This window comes from Antechinus flavipes, chromosome 2 (assembly GCF_016432865.1).
Source record: "Antechinus flavipes isolate AdamAnt ecotype Samford, QLD, Australia chromosome 2, AdamAnt_v2, whole genome shotgun sequence".
Taxonomy (NCBI): domain Eukaryota; kingdom Metazoa; phylum Chordata; class Mammalia; order Dasyuromorphia; family Dasyuridae; genus Antechinus; species Antechinus flavipes.
Window position 1 is genome coordinate 401362517 of NC_067399.1, and position 17721 is coordinate 401380237.

The 17721-nt window shown below is 36.1% G+C and overlaps 1 protein-coding gene across 1 annotated transcript in view; it reads right to left on the reverse strand.

Moving 5' to 3' along the window:
* The window catches only part of GLRA1 (glycine receptor alpha 1), a 78224-nt gene that overhangs the window by 46060 nt on the left and 14443 nt on the right, over positions 1–17721 (reverse strand). Inside the window, exon 2 of the mRNA XM_051978750.1 lies at positions 4688–4818. Within this exon, the coding sequence (XP_051834710.1) occupies positions 4688–4818 (131 nt within the window). The remainder of the gene's footprint in view (positions 1–4687; positions 4819–17721) is intronic.

Genomic DNA, 17721 nt, shown 5'->3' on the forward strand with positions numbered 1-17721 from the left:
ATGATTTGTATGGAGGATGACCTTGACATCTTTGATAGCTGATCATGGTCATTCCACAGTGCCTGCTTTCAGCAGCATTCACGGCTGTTGGAACAAATTGCTCTCATTTGCCATACTGCTGGGAGAAGTTTTCACATACCTGGCATAGACATTCCCCTAACACATGGATAGATTTAAGGCTCATTGGTTATCCACAATCTGGTGTAGCCCATCTACCTACATAGTTTTACTGGGTAGTTGCCCATAAAACAGCTTTTTGGAGCCACAGTTAAGAGTTGGGTGCCAACTCAAGGTGGATGAGAAGTCCTGAAAAGGGCTTGATGAGCCCTCACACTAGAAGTGCTAGTGCTCCTGAACAATCTCATACCTCCTCCTTCCAAGCCGCCTAATGAGTTAGTGGTAGAGTTGGGTACAAAATCTCAAATTTCTTGATTCTTAGTCAAGACACAACAGCATTAAATGAAGCATAGCCCCCACCCCAACCCTTCTAACTACTGCATCTTCTAGAGTCAGACCCTTCAAGCCCGAAGGAAGCCCAAAGGTCACTAGTCCAACTTGTCACTTCATATTATTTCCTCCACATCTTTCCTAATTGGAAACTATTCAGACTGTGGTTAAACATGTCCACCAAGGAAGGAAATCCCAATACCTCCTTAAATGATTGTAGAATAGATCTGTTAGGAAGGATTCTTTATATTGAAATCTGTGAGGGATAGAGGGGAGAGTTTCCATCTTCCTGACTCTTAAGCTCCCTGTTTCCATCATTTTCTTGGTCTCCTTGACCAGAGTGAACCTGTTGTATCTAGTATGCACCAAAGAATTAGCCTAGCTCTGGACGACATTTTGGCTTGAGTAGATGCCCAGAATAAGGGTTTCTATTTTACTAGCTTTAAGGAGCGACCAGTGGCATCATCCTATCAGCTGCCTCAAGCTATTTAAATTAGGCTTTACCTTTATTGTTCTCTTCTCTTCTCACTGGAGCAAATGGACTTGAAATCAAAAGCTCTGACTTTGAGTCCTGCCTCTAGCAGGACTTTATTCCAAAGGAATAAATATCTAATGGTTCAATTTCAGATGGTACCAGGCTGATATTTTGGGGCAAAGGGATATTTCAGAAGTCCTTGAATCATTCTCTTGGTAGACATACAGCCTGTCCTGGCATTGGGGAAGGAGTTTCTAGGGAAAACACTATAAATTCAAGGTCAAAAGAAACTATGATTCTTTTGAGCTCCCTTTTTCTTCTTATTCTTCTTAACCTATTTCTTAGAAACATTCCATGGATTCATAGACTATCAGAAATAGAAATAACTTTAGAACATAGAATGTCAAATTCAGAAAGCCCCTTAGAAATCCCTCCTCTCTCTTTTTTTTTTTTACAGAAATTTAAAGAAAGAAAATGGCTTCCTCAGAATCAGGATTCAAATGCAGGCCTTCTGATTCTAGATATAGTACCTTTTTCCACTAAACTATGGCAAAGATCAAAGACAGAGGAAAGTTATAAAAAAAACCACTTAGGTCTGGATAGTATCTTACAACCTAGAACATAAATTGTCAGAGCTAGAAAAGACTTTAGAATATTGACCATACCTAGAACCTTGTCTTCTAAAAGGCCTTCAAAATCTCCATTTCCACTTTGCTCCAATCCAATCTTAATATTAACATCAGATTAATATTCCTTCTATCTTCATTTAATTGTATCATTTCTCAGCTCAGATATCTTCAGTTCTCTAATTCCTTCTTCAATGGAAATGTAATCGCATTGACTCAATGAGTATTCTTACCAGCTGAACAAATTGTAGTGCATCCATGCCTTCCACTCTGTGTAGTTCTTGCTTGTATTCTCTTATTAATCCTTCATAAAGGGTCTACCCAATGTATTGAAGCCTTTCCTTTAGGACCTTTCTATATTTTTATGCCTGTTTTTTTAAACATGTGATTAACCTACCTGCTTTTCTAATCATATGCTATCTTCATGATTAGATTTATTTTTTGCATGTACATAAATTTATTCTTTTCTCAGTAGTATTTTCCAAATACATGTAAATGTTTTCAACATTCATTTTTGTAAAACTTTGTGTTAGAGATTTTTTTCCTGATCTTCCTTATCTCCCTCCTCCCCAAGATAACAAGCAATCTGATATAGGTTAAACATATACAACATGATGATATCTTTTTCTTTTCTTTTATTATTATTTTTATTTTTTTCAGTTACAGAAAAAAACATTTTTTATATTTTTCCCGATATAAGTCATTTTGAGAGAGAAAAATTAAAATATGAGGGGAAAAAACAGGAGAAAAAGTGTTGAAAGTAGTATGTGTTAATTTACATTCAGTCTCCATAGTTCTCTCTCTGGATGCAGACGGCATTTTCCATCCAAAATTTATTGGTATTGCCTTAGATTACTGAATCATTGAGAAGAACCAAGTCTAGCATAGTTGATCAGATGATATTTCTTTTTTTTTTCTTTTTTTGCTGTGGCAGTTGAGGCTAAGTGACTTGCCCAGGGTCTCACAGCTAGGAAGTGTTAAGTGTCTGAGGTCAGATTTGAACTCAGGTCCTCCTGACTTCAGGGCTGGTGTTCTATCCACTGTGCCACCTAGCTGCCCCAGGTGATATTTCTTTAAAGCATTTCTTGCATATAGGAAAAATATTGCACATATTTGTGATTACTATGAATCTTTGCATTGTCACGTGGGTCATTCACAATTGATTTACTAATTCAACAGATTGACATTCAACTGTATGTTAATCTCATTTTCATCCATTTGATTTCTCTCCTATTAATTGTTGGGTCTAGTTCCTTAATAATTTTGGGTCTCCTTGGAGAGGCTTGTTATATCCTGATGCTTAATATAATCAGCACAATATTATCTATATACAAGAGAAGTTAGAAAAACCTTACTGTTATAGGAAGTCTTCTTCCATCAGAAATTTAGAATCCTAAAATTAGAGTTAGAAAGTCTTTAGGGATCATCTAATGTAATTCTCCAGTTTTACAGATGAGAAAAAAATTAAGTGATCTGCCTAAGGTAATACAGATACATAGATGATAAATAACAAAATCAGGATTTGAAAATAGGTCTTCTGATTCCAAATCCAGTTTTCTTTCATTTTCTCCTTTTTTTTTGGTGGGGGGGGGGGGAAGGAAGAGTGGTGGCACAGGCATTACGATATAATGTAAAGTGTCCTCACTCTGAAGTAAAAAAAATATGGGATCTATGTTCTAATCCTGTTTCTGATGCTTATTATTATTATCTGTGTGACCATAAGCAAATATAACCTCTTTGGGCCTCAGTTTTTTAATCAATAAAATGAATGGGTTGGATTAAATGTTCAGCCTCTAGTTGATTACCAAATGGTCCCTAGGTCTTTTCCAGCTCTAAGTTTATGATGCTATGATATATCATATAATCTTTTGTTGATGTTGCTATTATTTCTCAGTTATCACCCTACTAACAGAAGCCTCCTTTATAATATAAAAGTATAGCATATAGTTAATCATATATGAATATAGTTAAATGAATTAACACATTGTCCAAAGCATGCTCCATTCTGCACCAATAGCCTACCACCTTTATGCTGAGTGTTAGGAGACATGTTTCACATCAGTCCTCTGAAGTCACACTATCAGGCTCCAGTGTTCTCCATTGCACCATGCTTCCTCTATCTTAGGCAGGAGTTCTTCTTTAATGACTGACTTATAGTGAGCAAAGATCTCCGTTTTATGTCTAGAATAATTTATACACTTAGAAGGTCATTGAACAAAATTACTTCCACAGTTGTAGAGATCTTGGATTATCAAGGAGTCCTTATTGTTAATCAAGCAAAATTCAAATTTTGTTTTCTAACATTCAAGGCTCTCTGTAAGTCAGTTCCACTTTTGTATTCTGCCAATCTTCCTTGGGTTTTCTTCATATAATCTATGTTCTAATCAAACTGTATCGTTCTTGGTCCCCCAAACACATTCTGGGTGGTCCAGCCTTTGCTTTTGCTCATGCTTTTCCCTTTAGCTGGTATTTCCCTTTTTCTCTTCACTTGTTGAGTTTTGATTCATCTTTTAAAATGCCTCCTCACTCATGCAGTCCTCCCTAATCCCTCAGCTATTAAAGAGCTCTTCCTTATTCATATTTTATGTAGTGCATTGCATTGTGCAACTCTAATGCACTTATCATATAATATTTTTTGTTAAACTTTTTATTACACTTTTTTGGTGTTTCCCCTCCCAGTATCAATATAATGAAAGAGACAATGCCTTATTTAAACTTTGATCTCCTCTAGCACCTAATACAGTGCCCTCTTCACATAATAAGCACTTAACTATTTATTTACTATTTGAAGGAATGTTCAGGTTGTGAGGGATATTAACAAATAGAACATTGAATGTAAGAGTTGGAGGAGACATTAAAAAATAAAATATAGAACAAAGAATCTTAGAACTTGAAGGAACTTTAGAAAATAGAATATCTGAGCTGTAATGATCCTTAAAGAGCATTAAGTTCAATCTCATTTTTCAGAAGAGAAAACTGAAGTCCAGAGAAGTGAAGTATATTGCAGAGCTAAGGTTAAAATCTAGATCTTCTGATTCTTAGGACTGGATTTTGTCCATTATGACAAAAGATATCTACAAAAACAAAAGGGGAAGTGGTAAAGGGGTCAGGAAACGCAAAAAAGGAAGGTATTTTGTACCTTTAAAATTAGGTCTGATCCTGGCATCATATCCTGAGGTTCTCCCCATCAGCTTATCCAGAAAATCCGAGGGAGACATAGGCTTGGGTGCAGAGCGGGCTGCAGCCTCCGCTTCCTTGGAAGCAGCCAGACTGGGGGAGGAGAAAGGGAAACAAAGATTAGTTACCAATGTGCCCCCCTTTGCTAGAGGTGTTTCCCTAGAGGCCTGTTCCACAGCTGAGAGATGTGACACATACCTCTCCGGCTTCTTAATAAGGAAGGCCTCAGCTAAATTGTTTACCCAGCCCAAACATCACCCTGCGGAAGGTCCCGGCAGCTGGCCAAGCATTTGAGAGATGACAATCGGACAGAAGCTGCCGACTAATTTAGGGACAGATCCCTGGGGTCTGGAGGAATCACAGCTGTGATCTCGGCTCCTAAATCCCCATGGAGGTTGTGGTTGGAAAATTAACCTTCTGCCTGCCAGACTTGTCGTTACCTGACTCCTTTATGGGCTCTCCTCCCTTTCCTGTTCCAGACCCCAAGGTTTCACTGTTTAACCATCCCGATTTAGCTAAAGTCTGACTTCTATGTCCTTTCATGAATACTGCTCCTTTCTCACCATCAAAGCACATACACAACCCCTATATAATACAACAACGCATACACACATAGACACAAATCTTCATGAAAATGTACCCACCAATCTTCATCTACATAGACCCAGAGACATACAGTTGACATATATAAAACATACATATGATACACATGCGTGATTATATGTATTATACATCCATGTATAACAATGTACACCTTAACAATGCACACAGACATATATGGACACAGGTATATAATATACTTGCATCCATGTGCATATACACAAAAATATACACCTGTATACAAACATACACAAATACATATATAAAATCTATATATACACATATGCCAAAGACACACAATTATCTACTCCCAACACAAACCTTAGACATACATTCATATCCACACTCATGCCCACATACACTAGGCAGACAACCATATTCCCTCAGAAGATACAGATATTCCCACCTACACATATAGATAAATACCACAAAAGTGATATTGATTAAAGACGTATATTTGTGTAATCTATAAACACGAGAAGTTAAGAAGATGAAGGCTGAAGATGGAATTTGGATTGCTGGACTATGATTGGACTATAGGAATGTCGCTTATGGGGAGGGATAAGGGTTAGTAAAAATGTATTTGCTCATAGCCTTGCAAATCCAGTAAGAAAGGTTTTAAAATCAAAAGGAAGGAGGAGGAAGAAGAATGAACTAGATATAAAAGAGTGGCTACAATATAGGAAAAAAGAACAGCATTAGAGACATCCAGAAATTCCCAAGAAACAAAATCCAAGGAAGAATCCTGAAATAAAACTTGTGTCCTTGGATGTCCATGTACAAATATACAAAGTATGGCTAACAAGAAAGGAAAATGAGAGTTTCAAATACAAGTAAGCAAATTTGACTTGACAGGGTGAGATTCCATAACTGGAATATGACTAGAAAGATCTGTTTTATTCAAAAGGAATAAGATATGGGCACACGCCATAAGAAGGCTAAAGACAAAAAGAAATGTCCCACATATATTAAAATATTCATTTTTGTGGGAGCAAAAAACTGTGAGCAACAAGGATGCCTTTTGTATGGGAAATGACTGAAGGAGTCATGATATAAGACTGTAATGGAGTGTGTGAGTAATTTAGAAAAAAATATGTGAAGAGCTGTATGAACTAATGTAGGGTAAAATAATAGGAAAAAGAATAGGTATGGGCAATAATACAGCAGGATAAATGAAAAAAATGATATAACAAACATTAATGTTGTAAGTAGAGTTGTCGATTTTGTCCTCAGAGGTGGGGGACTAGGGGCATGAAATGTTGTATATGTTGTCAGATAAAGTTACCATGGCTATTGATTTTTGAAAAGCTATTTTTATTTACTACAAGAAATTCTTAGAAGGGAAAGGATTGATATATATAAAAAAGACTCTGGTATAAAATAAAAGATATCAATAAAACTTAAAAAAAGAAAAAAATCCAAGCTCTCAAAGAACAAGATAGGATAACTGCATGCATATACATGTATATATGTATGTATAAATAGAAGCAGTGTAAATTAAGAACATTTTTACTTGGGGAACTCTAGGAACTAGAGTTATAGGTTGGGGTGTTTGTAGCATGGGTCATGGTGGTGAGAAGTAAGATGAAGATCAAAGGAGGAAAAAGTAAAACTGAAATAATAATATAGACCACTTATATAGAAATAAGAAGAAATAGTGAGTACTTCATGAAAGATAATAAGCCTGGCACAGAGACATGACACTGATAAGGGATTTCAATTGTTGGGATATATTGCTGGGCCATACTTTCTCTTTTCCCAAAAATAGAGCACTAATAACTTCTTGGCTTGGCTTCAGTCATGGCATAAAGTCAACAGAACAAGAACAATTTATACCATGACCATCACAATAATGTGGGGGGGAACCTCAAAACTCTGATAAAAGCAACAATCAATCATAACTTCAAATGAGTGAAAATGAAATGTACCTTCTATCTCTTGGCAGAGAGATGAAGGACTAGAGGCATGAAATAATAGTTGCATTCTCAGATATGGTTAATGGGTTAATCTGTTTTGCCTGACTGTATGGATAATTGTTTTAAGACACTGTTATAAGAGAGCACTTCTACTGAATGAGGGGGAAGAGGAAAGTGGCTTTGTAAATGTAAGGAAAAAAATGACCACATTTTGTTCATTGAAATTAATTCAACTTTAAATGGTTTAAACTTAAACAAGTTTAGTTTGTTATATTGGTGTTCAATATTAAACTTTCAATAAAAAATTTAAGTAAAACATTGCTTGACTTATTCTTTTTAAAGAAAAAGTTATCTTTAAAGATACTCTTTGTGATCAACTATAATGGATTTGGCTTTTCTCAAAAACGTGGTGATCCTAAAAATTAAATTAAAAAAAAATTAAAAAAAAATGTGGTGATTCAAGGCAATACTAAAATACTAAGGATGGAAAATGCTATTTGCATCTCAAGAAATAATTGTGGCGACCGAATATGGATCAAAACATAGTATTTTCTCTTTTTGTTTGTTATTTCTTTCTCATGTTTTTCCCCCTTTTAGTCTGATTTTTCTTGCACATGGCAAATATGGAAATAAGTTTAAATCAAATCTCTACTTAAAACTTTTCATCATCTAAAAAATCCTTGAAAAGATAAAAGCACTGATGAAGGGAACTTATTTGCTCGATCTAGTTTTCACCAATAAGGAAGGACTGTTTTTTATACTAAGAATTAGGCAAATAATGGGGGAAGTGATAGTGAATTTGTAATAATAAAAAAGGGGAAATTGGGTACAATCTGATTCAAATACTAGATTTTGTAAAAGCTGATTTCAAAGAGTTTATAGTAAGGATAGACAAAATCCAATGGATTAAAATTCTATGAAGGAAGTCATTCCAGGAGGATTTTGAAACTTTCAAAAATAAAGATTTTAAAGAAACAAAGTCAAAATTCTGAAGAGAAAAAGGGAAAAAAAAGTTTAAAAAAGTCTGATATGGATGAATAAGAAACTCATTGATTAATTTAGATTTTTTAAAGACGTATGAAAGATAGAGGTTAAGCAGAAATAAAAAGAAAATTAATATAAATAATATGGCGCAGTACTATATGAAGATTCTTCAGAAACATTAGAGCTAAACATAAATCAAAATTAGTGAGGAAAAGTAATTAAGATTTTCTTCTTAAAAATTGACATTAGGGAAAAGAAGAAGATTAAAAAGATAGGACTGCTATACTGGTAGAAGGGGATAATGACAGTGGATAATGGAGGGGAGACAAATCTATTTAACTTCAAGATCAAGGTAGTAACAGTGCTGGTGTTTGAAACTGTGTCTTCTGACTGCAAATTCAGCATTTTTTTTTTTTTTTACAATGACTTGGATAAAGCCATAGGTGACATGCTTTTCAAAATTTTCAAAGGACACAAAGTTAAGAGAGATAACCCAACATATTAGATGATAAAATCAGGATTCAAACAGATCTCAGTAATTTGGAAGATCAAGTCAGGTCTAATGAAATGCAATAAATATCTTTTAGATTTGTAGTTTTTTTAAAATCAACTTTACATCTTCAAGATGAGAGAAGGATGGCTTGACAGTGATCATTTAGGGATTTTAATGACTACAAGCTCAATATGAACCTATGATGTAATAGCAACTAAAGCTAATGTATCTTAGACTGCATTAAAAGCAGTATAGCATCCACGACTAAGGAGGTCTGCCCTGGTCAGACTACATCTGTAGCGTTAGATTCAGTTCAGGATATCTCACTATAGAATGGATAATAAACTGGAGAAGAACTAGATTAAGTTGAAAGGCTTTGAAATCATGACATATGAAGACTGGTTGCAGGAAATGAGAATGAAAAGAGAAGATATGAAGACAGGCATGATAATTATCTTTCAGTATTTGAAGGGCTATCCCATAGAAAAGGGATTAGATTTGTTCTACTTGATCCCAGCAGATTCAGAACAAAGGGTGAAAGTTGCACAGATAAATTTAGGTTTGGAGTAAAGAAAAGCTTCCTTACAATTAGAGTGAAGCAAAAATTCAACGGGTTCCTTATCAGTAGAGATTTTCAAACAAAGGGCCACTGTATTGTAACAGGGATTCTTATTCAGACATGGTATGTACTAGTTAGTTGGTCCCTGTGGTATCTTCCAATTTGATATTCTCCCTCTCCTTCTTCCTTCCCTCCCTTCCTCTCTGCTCTCTGTCTCTCTGTCTTTCTCTTACCTCTGTCTCACTTTCTCTGCTTTTTCTGTCTCCGTTTCTGTTTCTGTCTCTTTGTCTGTCTGTCTGCCTCTTTGTCTATCTCTCTTTCTCTTCCCCTCCTCTCTCCCTTTCCCTTTCCCTTTCCCCCTTTCCTGCCTCCTTTTCTCTTTCTCTCTCCCATATCTTTCTTTTTCTGCCTTTCTGTTTCTCTTTCTCTTTGTCTCTCTCTCTGTCTGCCTCTATCTCTTTCTCCTTCCCTCTATCTCCCTTTCCTTTCTTTCTCTCTTTCTCCCTCCCTCACTCTCTCTCTTTTCTCTCCTTCTCCATCTCTCCCTCCCTCTCTCTCCTTCTCCCTCCCTTTCTCTCCCTTCCTCTCTCTCCCCTTGTTTTTCTCTCTCCCCTCTCTTCTCCCCTCTCTCTCCCTTTTTTTCCTTTCTTCCCTCCTTTCCTCCTTCTTTCCCTTCCTTCTTCCCTTCCTCCCTTCATCCTTCCCTCTCTCCCTCTCTCCTTCCTTCTCTCCCTCTCCCTATATTTTTCTGTCTTTATATCTCTTTGTTGGTATCACTACCTTGGTCTTTCTCACTCCCCCCATTCATAGCTTATACACAGACATAGTATACTTCCATCTAGGAGAAATAATTTAGATACTATGAAGATCAAGGAAAAAAAATTTTTCTCCTATATTTTTGTTTTTTGAAATTCCACAGTTGGAATGTAATCCCTTTGAGAAAGTATCAACTTTTGTTACAAAAGTCATAGCTTTTTCATTCACACTTAAGTGTAAGAGACTGAGAACCATTTAGAGCATTTCATTGCAGAAAAGTCTGAACTAAAGTTAACTGAATCACATATGATTGTGTATGCCCATATGCTGTAAATTCTCTGTTAAATACCATGGATTAGAATAGTCTTTCAGTTAATCCAATATTCAGGCCAATCAGGAAGAAATATAGATGCCATTTATGATGCAGACTCTTCCCCACTTGGGGCAGAAATACTGGTTAGGAGGCTACTACAATAATTTAGGTAAATGATAATGTGGGACTGGACAAGGCATGTAGCAGTAAGACGGTTAAAAGGGTCATGAAAGTGAGGGATGGGGAGATAGAATAGACAAAAGGTTTGGGCTCTGGATAAGAGTGAGAAACCAAAGTTTCTCCTTGATAGTGGGGCATTAAACCATAGAATATAGGTATTGAAAAATACCTCAGATATAGAAGAGAACACAATATAGAACTTGAGAACACACACAAAAAAAGAAGTATGATGTAAAGGAATGAACACTGGTCTGCCTTTGATTCTTAGTTACTTAGCACCGATGTAATTTTATATACATTGGGGCAGCTTGTGATTAGAGAGCCTTTTCTGATCCTCCCAGTTTCTGGTATAAATTTAGTTTTTTTCTTCCTACATTTTCAATGCCTTTTGTTTTTACATCACATTCCCTGGCATACCATTCCCATCTCTACATTGAACCTTCCCTTGGGATAGAAAAAACTTAAAACAAATATATAATGTATACAATCTTTCATTCTAGTAGTCACTCACCATTCTGCATTTAGGCTGAAGTATATGCTTTGTTACTGTTAATATCTCCCCTCTGAGAATATCTTCCATTTATACAACTAGTATCTTTATCTTTCTCTATCTTATATGTACATAGTTTACATGTTGTGTTCCCTATTAGAATGTGAATTCTTTGAGGACAGGGCTTGACTATTTTCCATCCTTCCTTCCTTCCTTCCTTCCTTCCTTCTTTCCTTCCTTCCTTCCTTCCTTCCTTCCTTCCTTCTTTCCTTTCTTCCTTCCTTCCTTCCTCCCTCCCTCCTTCCCTCCTCTGCTCTATCTCCCTTTCTTTCCCCTCTTCTCTACAGAGCTCAGCAAATTGTCTGGCACAAAGTTAATGCTTAATAAATGCTTGTTGAATGACTAACTGAATAGTCTTATCTCATTTCTTTTCTGGTTCTGTGGCTTTCATTAGTTTTTTCCATTACTCAGAGTTCAATTTTCTTTTGGTTATTTTTTTCATTTACGTTAATTTGGTTATTATGTATATTGTTCTCTTGGTTCTGCTTATTTCACTAGTTCATGCAAATATTCTCACATCTTTGATTCTTTATGTTCACCATTACTGCTGCATAATGTTGTACAATTATACTCATATAACATGGTTTTTCAATCATTCTTTAATCTATGGGTATCAACTTTGATTCTAGTTTTTTGCTACTATTAAAAGAATACTAGTGCATTGATTTTTTTTTTTTTTAGCATATGTTGGACTATCTTTGAATTCTTTGGGGGAATATATCTAATAATGGGGTTCTTGAACCAAAGAATAAGAATAGTATTGTCATTTTTCTTTCATAATTATCAACTGAATTTCTTAGTAGTTGGACAATATTATAGTTCTGTCAAGATTACTTCAGTGTATCTGTCTTCCCATCCTCCTCTTTAGCACTGTAAATATTGACTATTCCTATATTTTAAATTTATACAGTGTAAAGTTATGCTCTGGAATTATTCTACTTTGTAGTTTTCTTACTATTGTTACTTATATGTACTCATTTATAGTTCTTTTGAAAAGAATTCACATTGATCACTTATTTATTGAGTATTCTTATTGAGTATTGTATATTTATTTTTATATCCTATGCATTTTGATTAGCATGATTTATTGGTGAGATTGGATGCAAGTATTTCTCACCCTACCATTTTTCTTCTAAATCTGTCTTTATTAATGTAATCATGCAGAAGTCTTGAAATTTTTTGGTATGTATTTTTTATTTGTTTATATGTATACATGTTGTTTTCCCAATTAGAATACAAGCTTTGTGAGGTCAGGGATTGTTTTGCTTTTGTTGGTATCTCTAGTGCTTACCACAATGCCTGGTCCATGGCACATACCTAATAAATTTTTGTGGTTTAACATTGACTGACAGCTTCTCTACCTTAGCATCCTTATCTGTAGCATAGAAGGTTTGAATTAGATGGTCCCTCTCATTCTAAATATAAGATCCTGTGACCTGGTTGGGGGACTTAGGCCTTAGACCATCAATCTGTAAAGGACTTTAGAGGATAAAATATTGACTATACAATGTTCTAACATACATCCATTATTGTCTAGCATAATGATTTGAAGTACAGAATTATTGAGTATCAGAGGTAGAAAGAATATTATAGATTGCTCTAGTCAAATGGGATTGTATCATTTCACAGATGGGGATACTGAAGTATGAATGGGAAAAGTGGCTTGTCTAAGGTCATGTAGTGATTTAGTAGCAAAGCTGCATGCAGGACCTAGGTTTTCAGAGTCCTCGGAATGTGGCAAGTATCACTGTGAAAAGTCACTTGGCAGGGCTTGATTGGGGGGGGGGGGAGATACTCCATCCAAGGAAGAACATTTCTTTCCAGTGATGGTCACAAAGTTTCCTAGAACTTCAGGGAAAATGAAAAGAAATTGTCTGGCCTACTGTTGGACTGGGCTGGCAAGGTGAAAGTTCAGTTTAGGAAGCACTTTTAAAAACGACTTTCCATCTGGGAACAATTTAGAACTAGTAATGACTGTTCTGTCTACTGGCTAATCTTTTAAGCCAAAGATCCTGGCAATTAAAATGCAGTATAGAGATGTCATAACATTCTTGTCTCACTTCTTTTCCAGTTCTCTGGAATGTTTGTTGTTCTTTTAGTGACTTTTCCAAAACAGTACCCACTACAATCTTAGCTGCCTTCCTGTCAGACTATTATCTGGCCTAAGATGGCTAGTACTTAAGAATATAAAAGATCAGAGTCTGAAGGTATCTTAGAACATAACATATAGAATGACAGAGTTGGAAAGGAACCATCTAGGGCACCCCTACCCACTTCACAGATGAAAAACTAAGGTTCAAAGAACTTGAGATCACAGAGGTCCTGGCAGAACTAAAGCTAGAACCCAGGTCTTTGACACAAAGATCAGGACTCCACCCATGTCAGTATATTAGAATTGCTGAAAATTATTACCATTTCTCTCATTCAGTTGTGTCTGATTCTGTAACCCCTGGACATTTGTCTATAAATTTTTCTTGACAAAGATACTAGAGTGATTTGCTTTTTTCCTTCTCTAGTGTGTCCCCATTTTATAGATAAGTAACTGAAGCAAATAGGGGTTCAGTGATTCACCCAGGGTCACACAGATAGTAAGTATCTAAAGCCCATTTTGAACTCAGATCTATCTGACTTCAGGCTCTAAGCTCTATCCGCTGTAGCACCTAGCTGCCCTGAGAATTCATTTATTATTTTGTATCTGGGCAGTGCTAGAAACAAAAGAGGAAAGGCAGTGAGATACTCTGTGTTTTATGAGAAAAATAAGGCAAGGAATAACCTGTCTTCTTTCAGTTAGAGGAGAGTTTATCCCCCCTGCACCCAGATCCTTGAGACAAATTGGCTACAAAATTTCATGTCATTGTGCCTCATTCCCTAATTCCCTCCCTAATTCATCCTGGCTGACCTGGAGGGAATCTACATTTTTGGCTCTTTTCTCAGATCAGAGAATGAGTGGTTTGAGCTTTGGATATTCTGACTCATGATCTGGCTTTTCTCTCTCCAAAGTTGCCCCCATCCTTATGCAGAAATTCTAGTGCATTCTTTTACAATGCATCCCATGGATATTCAAGCCTGGTCTGATCCCCCTCCCTTCCTTCTCTCTCTCCCTGCCTCTCTTTTTCATCCTTTCTTACTTCTCTTAATCTCCCTTTCCCTCCTTTATTCTCTGTGTTCCTCTTCTTCATTTCTTCTCCCATCTTCTCTTTTTTCTTCCTTTCTTCTTCCCTCCTCCCTCTTCCTTTCTTTTCCTCTCTCTCTTTTTCCTCTGTCTCTTTCTGCAATACTCCTACCATCACTCCCACAGTTATAAGTAAACACATATGTTCACCCTATCAGCTTTACATGCATACTATCGTCATCCGATCTGCAACATAATACATCAGTGTATAACCTTATTGTATGCACCTATAGACCTGGTCATACCAAGTCATATATACATATTTTTCCATGTACATAGTTGCATAAATCTGCACAAAATAAAGAACAACTGTAGAATCCATGTAGGCAAGAACTGAAATCTCTCTAGACATACAGATTCATTAGATTGTTAGAGTTGAAAATGATGTTTAGAGATCACCTAGTCCTAATTTGGAGTCATTCTGAATGCAACTTGTCTCTCCTTGTCTGATTCTTCTTTCCTTTGCTCTTCTTGCCAACTTGCTTCCCAGGGGCTTGAGGAAAGGATTCAAGGGGAAGGAGTCCAGCTTTCTGTAAAAAACTATAGCAGACTCAATTGGAAATGGGGGATCGATTCAAGCTATAAATCTGCATTTAGAATAAGCCAGAGCTTGGCACTAAGTCTGGGCAGAAACGATTTCAATTAGATAGCAAGTGGCAAAAACCCTTTCTCTTCCACCTCCTCTAGTCAGCAAAAGAGGCCTCTTTGGATAGGGAGCAGATAAGGAAAGGGGATGAGGGAAAAACAGGAAAAGAGAGATATAGAAAAACAGAGAAGAGATAGAAAGAGAAAAAGACAGAGAAACAGAGACAATCTACAATTGTAGATTTGAAACTTGCTAGCTGTGTGGCTTAGGGTAAATCACAAAAGTTCTCTGACTCAGTTTCTCATCTTCAAAAGATGGATAAAATTTTTTTTTAGGTGGAATATACGCCAAGACCCAGCTGAACTTTTCTAACATTTCCCTACAAACAACTTTAAAATAATATCTTAAATCAAATTTTGGAATGCCAGAGCCAACAAAAAGTTAGAGGGAGACATTTTCCCAGTTTAAGATAACTTAGGAAGTCTGCAGGAGAAGTCTCTAACACCTGGGTGAGTACAGGCCCAGAGCATAGCAGGAGCACCAGTTATGGGCCTTGGAGGAGCCTGTGACAGTGGCAACAGCAGTTTTGGGAGCTCATCAGAGATGGTAAAGAAGTCAAACAACTGCTCAGAAAGAGATTATAAGGTATCCTTTGCTAACACTGCGGGCAGCTGAGTTGATTGGGAATTCTATTGCCTATAAAATTCTAGGTTACAGTTCCAGGATGCAGAGAAGCACTTATGATTAGTCAAAAGGGTTAGAGTTCCAGGGCCAAGAGGAACACTAATTATCATATTTTGAGAAATTATAAGGGAAAGCTCCAAAATTGTAGATTCAAAGGACAAACTAGAAATTGAAAGAATCCATTGCTTACTTCCTAGAAGAGATTCCAAAATGAAAATCCCAAGGAATACTATAACCAAATTCCAGAGTTCCCAGATCAATGAGAAAAATTTGCAAACAAAGAAACAATTTAAATATAATGGATCCACAATGAATCTAATACAAGACAGCAGCTTCCATGTTAAAAGGAAATGAAGAACTTGGAATATGATATTCCAGAGGGCAAAGGAGCTAGGATTATAACCAAAAACCACCTACTCAGCAAATCTGAGGATAATCCTTAGGTAAAAAAATGTATATTTAATGAAACAAAGGACCTTTTAAGCATTCCTGATGAAAAGATCAGAACTGAATAGAAGATTTAGCATTCAAACAGAAGACCTAAGGTAAAGACTTAAAGAGTAATCATATGTACTCCAAGTCATTATTAATCAGAGACATGCAAGTTAAGACAACTCTGAGATACCACTACACACCTGTCAGATTGGCTAGAATGACAAGGAAAGATAATGCGGAATGTTGGAAGGGATGTGGGAAAACAGGGACACTGATACATTGTTGGTGGAATTGTGAATATATCCAGCCATTCTGGAGAGCATCAAAAAAGTTATCAAACTGTGCATATCCTTTGATCCAGCAGTGTTTCTATGGGGCTTAGATCCCAAAGAAGAGAAAGGGACCTGTATGTACAAGAATGTTTGTGGCAGCCCTGTTTGTAGTGGCCAGAAACTGGAAACTGAGTAGATGCCCATCAATTGGAGAATGGCTGAATAAATTGTGGCATATGAATATTATGGAATATTATTGTTCTGTAAGAAATGACCAGCAGGATGATTTCAGAAAGGCCTGGAGAGACTTACATGAACTGATGCTGAGTGAAATGAGCAGGACTAGGAGATCATTATATACTTCAACAACAATATTATATGATGATCAATTCTGATGGACATGGCCCTCTTCAACAATGAGATGAATCAAATCAGTTCCAATGGAGCAGTAATGAACTGAACCAGCTACACCCAGTGAAAGAACTCTGGGAGATGACTATGAACCACCATATAGAATTCTCAATCCCTATATTTTTGTCTGCCTGCATTTTTGATTTCCTTCACCAGCTAATAGTACACTATTTCAAAGTCCGATTCTTTTTATATGGCAAAATAACTGTTAGGACATGTATACTTATATTGTATTTAATTTATACTTTAACATATTTAACATGTATTGATCAACCTGCCATCTGGGGGAAGGGGTGGGGGGAAGGAGGGGAAAAATTGGAACAAAAGGTTTGGCAATTGTCAGTGCTGTAAAATTACCCATGCATATAACTTGTAAATAAAAAGCTATAATAATAAAAAAGTAATCATATGGACTTTGTAGTTAAACCTAGTTGAAAGAGATAATCTAGGAACTATAATTTATGAAATGATGTTACAGACAATGGAGTAATATGAAAAAATTTACAGTAAGTTTCTCTGATAAAGAACTCACTTCTCAATTATATATAATATATATATGGAACTGAGCCATTTCCCAACTGACAAATATTCAAAGGATGTAAACAGTTTTCAGAAGAAGAAATCAGAATTATCTATCAGCATCAGATAAAATACTCTAAATAAAAAAAAAAACTACTTATCAGAAATGACAAATGCTGGAGATGCTAGATACACTAATGAATTGATATTCATTACTAATGGAGTAGTAAACTGGTTCAATCATTCTGGAGAACAATTTAGAATTATTTCCACAGGACTATAAAACTGTGCCTATCTTTTGAACTAGCAATACCACTTCTCGATCTATATCTCAAAGAGATCAAAGGAAAAGTGAAAGGGGATTTATGTAGAAAATATTTATAGCAGCTTTTTTATGGTAGTAAAGAATTGGCCATAAGGGGATGCTCATCGATTTGGGAATGGCTGAATAAATTGTGGGGTATGTTTGTGATGGAGTACTATTGTGCTATAAAAATGGTGAAGAGAATGGTTTCAGAAAACAAAATCAACAAATCATGACAAGACTTGTATGAACTGGTGCAAAG